Source organism: Pseudorasbora parva, chromosome 18 (genome assembly GCF_024679245.1).
Source record: "Pseudorasbora parva isolate DD20220531a chromosome 18, ASM2467924v1, whole genome shotgun sequence".
Taxonomy (NCBI): Eukaryota; Metazoa; Chordata; class Actinopteri; order Cypriniformes; family Gobionidae; genus Pseudorasbora; species Pseudorasbora parva.
The window spans coordinates 24081614-24094075 of record NC_090189.1 but is presented as its reverse complement, the minus strand read 5'-3'; the positions used below and the strand labels follow the sequence as shown (position 1 = coordinate 24094075).

General features: G+C 37.7%; 1 protein-coding gene across 14 annotated transcripts in view; it reads left to right on the top strand.

Annotated features, from left to right (window-relative positions):
• mark2a (MAP/microtubule affinity-regulating kinase 2a) overlaps positions 1-12462 on the top strand; it is a 46618-nt gene that overhangs the window by 27245 nt on the left and 6911 nt on the right. For 11 of the 14 annotated variants that reach the window (XM_067424070.1, XM_067424074.1, XM_067424076.1 and 8 more), the window contains 6 exons: positions 2667-2779; positions 5206-5326; positions 5415-5542; positions 5641-5729; positions 10040-10177; positions 11785-12045. In XM_067424070.1, the coding sequence (XP_067280171.1) occupies positions 2667-2779; positions 5206-5326; positions 5415-5542; positions 5641-5729; positions 10040-10177; positions 11785-12045 (850 nt within the window). Of the gene's footprint in view, positions 1-2666; positions 2780-5205; positions 5327-5414; positions 5543-5640; positions 5730-10039; positions 10178-11781; positions 12046-12462 lie in introns of all 14 variants that reach the window. The other 3 variants (XM_067424083.1, XM_067424084.1, XM_067424082.1) reach the window with 2 other exon arrangements.

The window sequence follows — 12462 nt, the reverse complement described above, 5'->3', positions numbered from 1 at the left end:
TGTTCATTTTCATAAAATCAGTTCAGTTAGAGAACAGGCACTAAAAACTGAATGTGTCTATTCAATATAATGAGTAAGTCGCTGAGCGAATACAGGGTACCCGCGGGGTCTTAAAAGCATTGAAAAAGTCTTAAATTTGATCATCTAAAATGAAGGCCTTAATAGCCTTGATTTTGGTATACAAAGTCTTGGATTTCGTTATAAAGGTCTTAATTTTTTATTTTTATTTTTTACTATTCCTAGGATTAAGTTCATACCGTAACAAAATGAACTGTTACTAGTTTAGGCTAATTAAAAATTAATGCAGCGTAATGTTGAGTGCACCTCGCGTTCCACGTCACAGCAGTAAGCGCGAAAGCTTGCGTACCCGTTACTATGGTTACTAGGCAATTGAATGTTTGTAAACAATTCCCTCAAGATACTTCCGGGTGGCAGAACGCGAGCGGCTTCTACTGACAAACTGAAAAGATTAGCCGGCTACTGTAAACAGTTACATAGTTAAGAACATTGTTGTTGATTAAAGTTGAAACTCTGACGAAAAAGTGTTGTGTTTGGGGTTGCACCGTCAGATATACAGCAAAAGGTGTAGGATTTTATCAATTTCATTCAGAAAGAAGTAAATATATCCAACAAAACCTGTGGGTGAGGAGGCTAAAGCGAGTGGACGTCGTCAAAAGTAGCGCTAAAGAGAAGTATTCTCAAAACGGTCCATCTACAAAATCATAGCAGAGCATAATTATCTTCAGCTGGGGAAATTCGAGACTAATATTAGTAAACTTTAGATCTCTTTTAACCCCTTATGATTCAAAGATCATACGGCCTCAGATTACTATTGTTCAGCATTCACTGCACACTTACTTTATCTGGACAAACACAGCTATCATCAGAAAGATTAAAGACTCCAGTTTCGATATTTGAACACTGTTTATGATAAAACGGGTTGCAGTGACATTCATTTCTTAATATATGTCAGGAGTGCATTATAATCGATCCGTTATGAACGATATTTTGAATAGATTTTCACACGCACGTTCATTCTCTCGTCTGCACTGGCTCATTTGTGTTCACAGAGATCGCAAAGAACCGCTTTCAGTTTAGCTCTTAATTCAAAAGTCCTCATATTTGGAGAAATATTGACATATCACGTTTGCAAAATATTTCGTCATACAGAATACCATTTCTATTCATTTCTCACGGAATTATTCGATATAAAATAAGATCTTTTGATATTGCTCAACACCGCCCTCGCATGACGTGCTCCCTGTCTCGGACATTTCCTCATTCTGGCTCTGTGAAGAACGAGTCTGTTCTACATTTCTACGCGTGAACTAAGAAGCTAATAAACACACGATAACTATGGAATAAGGTTTTTGTGTGATTGTTCATGTGATTTCGGCTATTTTATATCAATAATAGATGTTTATTATGACTGCTAACCGTTGTAGTGATTAGCTCCATATAAAATGATAAATATAACATATTTTAACATCGGGAGCTCGTGAGATATTGCAGATGCTACGAGTCATTTAAGTTGATCATCGCATCAAATCAGCTGGTACACGGCACGACTGTTTGCACCGCGAGCCGGCCGCGATCACACAAGCTTTCGTGTTTTAAACACAGACACCATGCAATGTTGCTGCTATAGCTTCAGATACAAAAAAATGCGTGCAAATGATTTGTTGAAAAGCAGAGAACAGGTAAATAGTTAGATAACAGGGAAATAGACCATCTACGATAGTCTAACATATTGTAATTCAAACAGCAACAGTCACTAAATAACTACTCAATGGTAGGCTGAGGCTCATTTAAAAATTATGGTAGTAGACTAACGCTACATCTACTGGAACAAGGTTAGGCATTTAATGTATTGCTGTCTCCTGAATTAGTTAATCAGTCCCTCAATAATCATGTTAACTTTGTCTGAATCCCAAGCAATTTACTAGCGTTGCCATAGAAACGCTTCGGCTTTTGCCACCCAGAAGAACGTTTATTACTGTTGTGACGTCATGGTGAATTGTCCTATTAAATGCAACTGATCATTTAAATAAAATGTTTTATTTAATTCAAGTAGCCTACTTTTACATAATTATTTTCTAGGGTTCAAAATTGATACAGATTTGACATTTTCCCCTCATATTTCTGTCAGAATGGGTACGAAGTTGGCATTGAATTTCATTTAAAATGGTATTAAAAAGGTCTTAAAAAGCCTTGAATTTCATTTGGAGTATCCTGGGGGTACCCTGGAATATCACAGCACAAACGCTGCAAGAGTCAGTCATATGCTAATCGCTGAAGTAACCCTTTAAGTATTAAAAATTGGTGCGTAATTCATCTTGCAACATTTGTACTGCATACTTAAATTATACCCAGTATGTTTTTATATTTCTAAGCAGTCAGACCTTTTTAACTAGTGGGTTGCATTTTTGAAGGAAACTTAGCCATGTATAATGACCAGAATTTGGGATTATAGGTGATGGGCTCTTATGGCTTGGTCCAGTAATTAATCACCCATGCAAACATCCAACACAACTTAGAATCCACATTGTGACAAGAAGTTATGCTTGAGGAAACACTGTAAAAATAAAACTCTAATTCAGCATGTTGTCATCAAAATTGTAAGCTGTCTTTTCCTACTTATTTAACCCTTTGGTCTATGTCCTCAGATATTATGCTACGAATGGGATATTCATTAGATGAGATACAAGACTCCCTTATCAACCAAAAATACAATGATGTCATGGCAACTTACTTATTACTGGACTATAGGAACTCAGAGGTATGTTACTCTAAATATCATATGAATATCTGCATTTTTTTTTTGTTCTGTTTTCCTGGTTGTTTTTAATGTTGTTCTGTTTTATTTTCTATTTTGTTTGGTTCTTTTCTCTCTTTTTTCCATTATATTTACTTAAACTGCTATATTAAGCCAACGATACAGACAGTTTCTGTAGTTAGTCTTTAAAAAGGCACCTTACAATTCATATAAGAGCGTGAAGATTCATAAATTGTGAATCATGATCACTGTTCACCCACCGATTATGAATAGACAACTAAACAAAAAAAATCTGTTAAAAATATTTAATAAACTTGAATTAAATTTGAGTGAATGACTAAATAATAAAGACTTCACATGTTTCATTGCACCTACTGGATGAATCAGTGAATATTTTTGAAAAAATCTCCTGAATGAATGATACATTTTTTAACACTTTTTTTACATTAGCGATGTAACTGATAGTCTTTATTTGAAGTGTCAAGTTTCAAAAGGTGATTTACTTTACGTTTGAGCTCTACTGTAGACATCAGCATTTATATTTAACTAAAATACCAGTTTAAATAACTCTTTGTGAAGCCGTTTCATACCTATATATTACAGCTACTTTCTGTGATTGCACGTTAAAAGTTTAATAGGCATAGGTTGCAGTGACGTAACTGTTTTAAAAAGTGGGTGGGACAGTCTCACAAAAATGCGTATAAATAGTACGAGTGTGCAATCTTGTGGAATGTATACGTCAAAATGAGCTTTGGCATGCAAATGGTACGCAGTTTTTCGCGTGTATATGATACGCACTTTATGGCGGGGTGGGGTAGCACTGCTAATACAACGTTATATCAGATGTAAATCATGTACAATAACAATTGCAGAAAAATTTGTATTGAGATGTCCAGAAATTAATTAAATAGTTAGTTCATTTATTGATATAGATCTCGTTTAATCTAAACATAATATAGTGCCAAGATTCTTCACGTGAATAAAGCCATAGCTTTGCACACTTTTAATCCCTGGTCTAGTCTGGTAAATTTATCAGAAGTTCTCGTTTCTAATCTGCCCTCGTATTTTTTCTCTCATCAAAACCGAATATCAACAGTGATTGTACCTCAAGAGCAGGGACAGTTTTTGTGCATTTTGTTCCGTGATTTCACCGGAACAAAAAGAAAGTCTTTGCAACGGCGTTAAGCGTTAGATTAAAGCGCTGGTCATTGTGAGGACTGCACGAGCCACGAGAGAAATCTGCACCACTGATAAGAGCGGCAACGAGCGCCTGATCGCCTCTTATTTAACAAACGAATGAAATGATGCTCTTCAAATTAACCAGAGATGTTGTGTTTGTATTAGTTAGGTTCATCCATGAAGCAAGATGTTTCAAAAAGTGGTGGGGACATGTCCCACCCGTCCCAACCGCAAATTACGCCTATGATAGGTTGTCATTTATAGATAAGATTGTATGATCTTTTTAACGATCATTCATACAGCTCTAATTCATATATATATATATATATATATATATATATATATATATATATATATATATATATATATATATATATATATATATATATATATATATATATTAGGGCCGGGACTCGATTAAAAAAATGAATCTAATTAATTAGAGGCTTTGTAATTAATTAATCCAAATTAATCGCATTTTAATTGCATATAAATATTTGACCTGAGAACAATAAGTAATTTTTCACATGGATTTTTAGTATACCATTTAATAATGACTGAATACATAAGCTTAATCAACAAAATATTGTTTATTTATTATATTATATAGCAAAAGCATATTTGTGATATTTGAGGCTCGATGTGTGTGCGGTGAAACGCAAATTCCTTGTTGTATAGCTTGCACACAACCATGCTCTTGTCGACGCTTTCATCCTTTCGTTTTTAAAACAAAATTTCCCATCCATGGGGCCAAGCAAAGTGGTCTCATCAGCTTCTTCGTTCATGTTCACTATGGTTTGTTGTTGTCGTGACTCGTGAACGCTAGTTGGTGTTCCAGTATAATCGGTCCATCGAAACTCATTCATTGAAAAATGTTCCGCGTGGAGAAAATAAGTGTGGTTACTTTTTTTTTTTTTTTGCGTAATTAATCTTAATTAACGCGTTAAAGTCCCAGCCCTAATATATATATATATAATATATTAGGGCTGGGATATATAATATATTATGTAATATATATTATATATCCCAGCAGAATGAAGTCACACATACATAATATATATTATGTAAGTATGTATGTGTGACTTAATTTTTATAGGCTTCATTAAACATGAAAAAGAAATCATGGAACAGATGTATACCAAATTGTATGGCAATTGTTTTTAACCATAATAGTGTAATTTTGTAGATTAAAAGAGATGAGCACATAATTGTTAGATGCTTGTTGACCCTTTTTTTTCTCTCCCTCCTAGCTGGATGAACTATCAATAAAGCCTCGCCTAAGCACTGACCTCACAAACAATGCCCAATCACCGTCTCACAAGGCACAACGCAGCACCTCCAATCAGAAGTCGCGCAGATCCACAGACCAAAGTAAAGCATCATTCTGCTGGTCATAAGCCACCATAAACACTGCCTCTGTTGGTTTGTATATCTCTAACATTTTCCTTTTCCAACACAGGCTCCTCCGCTTCCACCAAGCGTCCTCAGGGCGACAGTAAGCACATCGCCAGTTCAAGCAGCTCCAGTAAAGTCCCTCCCAGCCCGCTGATCTCCGGAGACCATAAGAAAACTCCTACCCCTTCCACTGTGAGTACAGAGCCCCCTGAGGAGCTGATGACTGATAGGCATCAGGGTTGTGATCTCACGTCACTGAAGTCTCTGTTTGCTCTCTATGTGCCGTATAGAACAGCATCCTGTCCTCAGGCACCAGCCGCAGTAGGAACTCTCCAATCACTGAGAGAGCCACTCTAGGAGTACAGAATGGCAAGGACAGGTACTGCCACATTCCTCTTTATGCACAGTCTTCTTTTCCAGCCACGAATCACATGGAAAGAGCCTATCAAATTCATTTCTGCAAAGTGGACTGATGTTAAAAGTAGAGTATGCGCATATATGTATATTTAGACTTGGAAAGCTCCTCTGCTCTCGACTCATTCTGTCAGGCTGTTGCCCTGCCAGCATGGGAAACCTAATCCTGTAATGCTCACACATACATTCACACATTGACAATTGCACACATTTGAGCGCAGTACAGAGCTGAAATCTGTTCGGCTAGATTTGCGACGCTTCAGGAACTTAGAATTACTCCAAAGATTAAAACAGAGTACTGATTAAAAGGCTTGACAACTTGGGTTCATTTTAATACAATAAAATAATATTTAAGGTTATTTTCAATTTGACGTCTGTCAGTGGCATTCTATGGATTTGCACAGGCAATAATTCACAGCTATACACTTACAATGTAAGATTTTTATTTTTGAGTATCTTATGTTCACCATGACATTTATTTGATCAAAAATATACTAAAATATTTTCCTGTAATTTATTTGTGATGGCAAAGCATCATTTCAGCATCATTACACCAGTCTTCGATGTCACACACTCCTTCATAAATGATTCTCATATGCTGGTTTGTAGCTCAACAAACATTTATCAAAAATTCTAAACAGTTGTGCTGCTTAATATTTTTATGGAAACCTTGATATATTTTAGGTTTCTTTGTATAGAAATTTCAGAATGTTTTTTTGTAACATTATAAATGTATTCACTGACCACTTTTGATCAATTTAGTATGTCCTTGATAAATTAAAAGTATTACTTAAATTTTTAAAAAAAATGCTGTGTTCATACCGAATGCGAATTGAACATCTTGCAAGTGGTGCTTTTTGCGCATTCACGCATGCTGAAAAAATTGAACTTTGGTGTCAATTCACGCCACATTAACCAATCAGGAGCCTGCTTGCTGCTTTCACATGGTAAAGTGACGTGATGAGAAACCCTGCACAATTTAAAAATACTACTATTGTGTCACAATTTAGTTTTAAGACTTTTTCAGGTAAAATGTAGTTGTTTTAAGCTCAGTCTTGTGTAGATCTAATTGCTGATCTTTGGCGTCATGAATCTATCATTTGTTGTCTGCCAAATCATTTTGACTGAGGGCAAAGAAGTTTCATAACTTTATTTTCTTAGGATATTTAAATATACATGCAGTGAAGATAATGTAGAAGTTGTCTGGACCACATTTGTGTGGCTATTAATGTTTAATATTTTTTTTTTTTATTGAACATGAAAAGAGACAGAGTGGTGTTTTATGAAATTTTTCTCCTGGAGCGCATTGAAAGCGCGTCTATTTCGCTTTAAATTTTCAATTTATATACACGTCCAATTCGCTGTGGACGCGCGAATGGATTCAAAATATTCAAGCGTCAAACTAGACATGGTAGACGCGATTTTGACGCTCAATTCGCATTTGGTGTGAACGCAGCATAAGACAGGTGTCTTAGAATCTCTTACAGACCCTGCTTATCTAAAGTTACATCCTTATATCTTTCAATTCATACTATGACTAACTAAACCGTAAATCTGGCTACTTTCTCTCAGGAAACACCCACTGGAATTGTTGTAGGTTTTCATCCACCTAGAAAAGTATTTCTATTCCAAAAAGATTTGGATAACTTTACAGTTCAAGCTAAAAATCTAAGTCTTATTTTACAGAAATACAAGCTGCACATGTCCTTTTAAACCCTCCGGGCAGCATGCCAACTATTGAAACGGCATTAGTTCATTTCTACACACTTGGGGACAAGTGAGAATTATTGTCTGCGGTAATCCACAGAATGCCACAGATGTTGTCGTTAAAGCCCATTTTGAATACTACCTGGATATTTTCTCTAATGGTCCCTAAAGGTTCCCATACATATCTACTGTGTTGAATTCCTGCAGTCAGAGCACTGCAGATAGATTAAAGATGTATTTTAGTGCCAAATTGGTACTAAAATAAAATAAGTCTGATCTGTTTTGTATTGGTATCTAGACATGCTGCTTATGCTAATATTTATCAGATTGAAAACACTCAGTTTTCAGTCAATCTCATGTCAATCTTGAGTACCTATAGAGTAGTATTGCATCCTTCATATCTCTGAAAAGTCTTTAGTTTTATTATATTTATAAAAGAAAGATAGGCTTTACTGAGTCTTTCCGGAAAAAAACGAGCGCCTGGAGGCGTATAGTGTGGGCGGAGCTGAAAGCTGACATCGTCATGCGTGGAAAAGAAAAAGTTACCCTAAATAAACCATGGCTATCAATCAGGTTCAACTAATACATATATGATCGAGAATCAGATCCGGAAGTTGAAATAATTTTTGAACAGGAGAAGCAGCATCAGCAGGACTTCCGTCTCTGTGGTATGTACTGTATTTAGTGGCCTGTCAACATTTGCGTGTGTTTACTCGCGGTTTATGAGGACATGATTGGGTTTATGGACTATTGTATGCGACTAAACCTTAGCAGTAGCAACCAAAATGGTTTTGCATGTCAGATAGTGTATAAAAAAAAACATGGAGTAGTGGATTTGAATGAAGAAGCACGCTTTGTATGATCATCCCCTAGGTTTATGTTTGGGTGGTTTTACAATAAACAAACTGACACCTATAGTGGTCAGCTAAACAAATGTATTTAAACACACACCATAGATCGCATGCTCCATTGATAAATTAACCATACGCGATCGTGTTGTTTACTGTTTACGTGTTGTTTACTGTTTACTTACGCAACGATAGCCAACAACATAGACATTTAAAGCAGTTTTGCTCACCGCCTGCTTCCAAAGCACGACGTGAATCTTTATCGCTGGGACCGTTCCGTCAAAAACACACTTTGGTAACATTGTTGATTTGGTGAAGTCCTGTGACAGCAGTGACCGCGGAGATCGACTTTTGCGACACGATTCAAACGTGACGTTGTGACGCTTCCCATCATTTCTGCGTTCAAATCGCTTCAAATGCAGCGCTGCCTTCCCGGAATGCTATGCGGGCGAGTTAAAGTCGTTTGATGTCACCCATATGAATAAAGTGGAGCGCGGTGCAACAGAAGTGTTGCACGGACGAGTGGATCTGCAGCTTGAGAGCAGTGTTTATGGGCATGCATTTTCTCTCTCGCTCTGGTCACGCGTGCGCACGCAGCCTTCCGGGAGAAGAGCCCGTACGGCCCATACAAGACCATTCCGACCCGTTGACGTCAAGCTGAAAAAAACTCTCCAAAACTTGTGAGAAGCCAGAAGGAGTATTTTTGACACAGAAATACTCCATCAAACGTCCAACTTAGTTTTTGAAACTTTGTCTATGTTTAGGATGGGAATCCAAGTCTATAACAGTGTAAAAAGCTCAGTATGCATGAAACAGCATTTCACCCCCCCTTTAAATAAAAGAGTGTGGAAAGTTCACTGTGGAAACACTATCAAGAATCGTGAAATTTCACTGCTATATTTTACTGCAGATATACTCGGACACACTCTGATGTATTACCACTGATTGGTATGTAGTCAATCTCATCCCTTAATCTGGAATTAGTGATTTTGCCTGACCCAAATAATCAGGTTTTAGAGAAGAGATGCTGGACACCAAAAACGGCAACCTTGTTATATGGATGTTGAATTTAGCTTGAGGTGACAAGCGGCAGCACAGTCAGAAAGCTGCGGGAAAGAGTTTTATATGCGTGCGAAAGGTCAGGTTGCAGAGCAGCGCAAAAAAAAAGAAAGTACAATTATAGGACTGATGGAACACCTGCCACCAAATAACCCTCACAAATGCATCAGATGTCTTTCGTCTGTTGCTTTTATTCTGCATGTATTATGTTCAGTTTGATAAACTTAACCTATTTAATAATTGAGCTGATGCAAGTAGCTTGTAAATGCGCATCATGCCCATGAGGCTTATACTGTCAGACGCTTTTGATCATCAGTGTGCATTGAGTGAGAATTTGAAATGAGATGCAGAGACAGAGCGAGCTTTCCAGCAATAATGCAAGTTTGATCCAACGTTGTCGTTGACTAGCTTTGATCTGTATAGATCTAAAAATAGGATAAAACGAGCCCAATCCTGCATTATTGCAACGCAGTGTTGTATTTTTATCTCCTGGTGTGTGTGTGTGTGTGTGTGTGTGTGTGCGCTTTTGTCTTATTCCATCACTTTCTCAACTCTCATGCCATCTTTGCTAAATCTGCTTTACAACCTCACCCATACTTCCCTCCACTCTGTACGTGGGGGTGTTCGTACGTGGGGGCTGTTGTTATTCGTTTTCCCCCAGCCTGAACACTCCAGGGTCCCGCGCATCCACCGCCTCGGCAGCCGCAGTGCTCGCCGCCTCATCCCGCAACCGCCACCACAAGTCCCTGTCCACCTCCGCCCACCCCAGCCCCCCAGACCTCCATGCACATCGCCCCAGGCAAGTGGCAGCCAAACTCGAAACAATTCCAAAGGGGGATTCGACTTAAAGAACTAGTGACGAATCAAGTCGCTTTTTTTAAAGTTCTGGAGTACATGAGATCTGCAGACCGAATTCGTCAAGCAAAGAGATGGGAAGGCCCTGAACAAATTTTGGAATTTCTTTGTTTTTTTGTTGACCCTGTCTACTTTTCTCTCACTCGTTATCCACAATAATACAACCGTCTCACTCGCCATCCCACTTTCCCCTCTATGTAAAAAAATGTTGTCTACGTCACATACCTTCCAACCCATTTCTTTCTAACCCATAATTCACGTGCATGCTTTTTCGCTGTCTTTCTTTTCTTGTAAGATCCTCCTTCACTTATGCATGTATTGTTGCTTCGCTTGCTGTCATACTGCAGTTTTCAGGTCTGCTTGCCCCATCCTTCTCCACCCCTTTTCTGCAGAAAATCTAGTATCCTCAAAAACCTGTCTCACTGCTTGCGTGACTTTAATTAAGATGTTTGTACCATTCTGGAACGTTAAACAATTGTCACAGATGGTTGTATGCATGCTAACAATGGTTTCGTCTCCCTCCCTAAAGCTGTTTTTTGTTTATTGTCTCATTATTTATTGGTAATAGCTGCATGGTAAGTATTAAGGGTGACGTGCGTAATTTTTTTTCTGTGTTAAAATACTTTAATGTGGATAGACAACCTTAAGTTAAGCATTTGAAATACTGTTTCTCATTGCAAGACATTGCATTAGGGATTTATAGATATAAAAAATTGTCCAATACCGATAAGAACTACAGTTGAACTGCCTTTCAAAAATACAGTAAAAACAGTTGAAAAATAATTATAATTTTAAAATAACTTTAATAAATGGGTTGAAATAAGCTGAATGGTTAAATATCTTTTATTGGCTGATCTTGTGCATAATATTGGCCAATATATGATATGGTGATGCAGAAATTACACACTTCACCTTTAATTATGATCTATTGTATGGTTTTGTAATATTTAAAAAAAAAAAAAACTCTGGTCCTCGTGTGATTTAAGCCTGTGGATTGTTGCATGTCTGGCATGGTACAAAAAGGGCTGATGATGGAATTAGACTTGGATTTCACACGCAAGTGCATGCTTGGGTTTTATTCCATCAGATTTTAAAATCAATCTCAAATTAAATTGTTTGTTGGGACATTTGTAGGGATGCCAGATACATAGGCCACCATATTGGAATCGGAATATATATGTTAATTTTTAATGTTATCGGTCCAATAAAAAAACTTGGCTGATATATTTAAGCCACTAAATAATGGATTTATCAGCCAATATAACGGTTATTGGGTTTCAAATATAAAGAATTATTGGTTCTCGATATCGGACAAAATTGTCATATCGGTGCATCCATAATAATTAGTCTGGCATCAGTGCATTAGCAGCAAAAGCTACAGTTGTTAGAATATTAATGAAATGGCCTGTTTGTACTTTAGTGCCTGGTTATTGAAGCTGCATGTTTAAATCAAGTGGATTCAATTTTACTATGCCTTTTTGTATTTTAATGGCTGCAATAAAGTATTAACCGATTCTCTTTCACCTTTGCAAACTTCTTTGTAATAAGCAGCACAGCCAACCAGAGAACACCAGTTGTGTCCCCCTCAGCTCAGAACATAAACATTTCCTCAATGGCTGACCGTACCAACTTCCCCAGAGGGGTGACGAGCAGAAGCACTTTCCACGCCGGCCAGCAAAGAGCCACACGAGACCAGCAAGCCTCAGCATACAACGACCCCTCTGCCTCCCCTTCCCTGTCCCATGGCAACAGCCAGGTGCGCCGTCCCGGGGCCGGTATCTTCAGCAAGTTTACTTCCAAATTTGTACGCAGGTGAGTTTACGATCGGTCTGTATAATGACACTGTTACTTGCGTTTGGGAAATAATGAGTTCAGCAATACACATGCACACGTTCTCATGACCAGTGCTCCCCTCTTTCAGGACGAAATGGTTTGGACTGGCACTGTTTTTTATCGCTAAGATCATGAACTCTGAAACAAAGGGCTGCTGGAGCAGAGATGGTTTTATGTGTGAGATGCTAACTGATGGATAACTAACATTAAATCCAGGGTTCCCACAGTCAGAGAATACCTAGAAATGTCAGGGAGTGATTTCCATGCCTAGAAAGTCATGGAGATTCATTTCATCTTATTCTGTTTTTGTAGTTATGGTAATTAAATTGCCTTAAAGGTGGGGTAAATGCTTTCTGGTAACCGTTGTTGGTATTTCAAATCACCAAAACAAACACG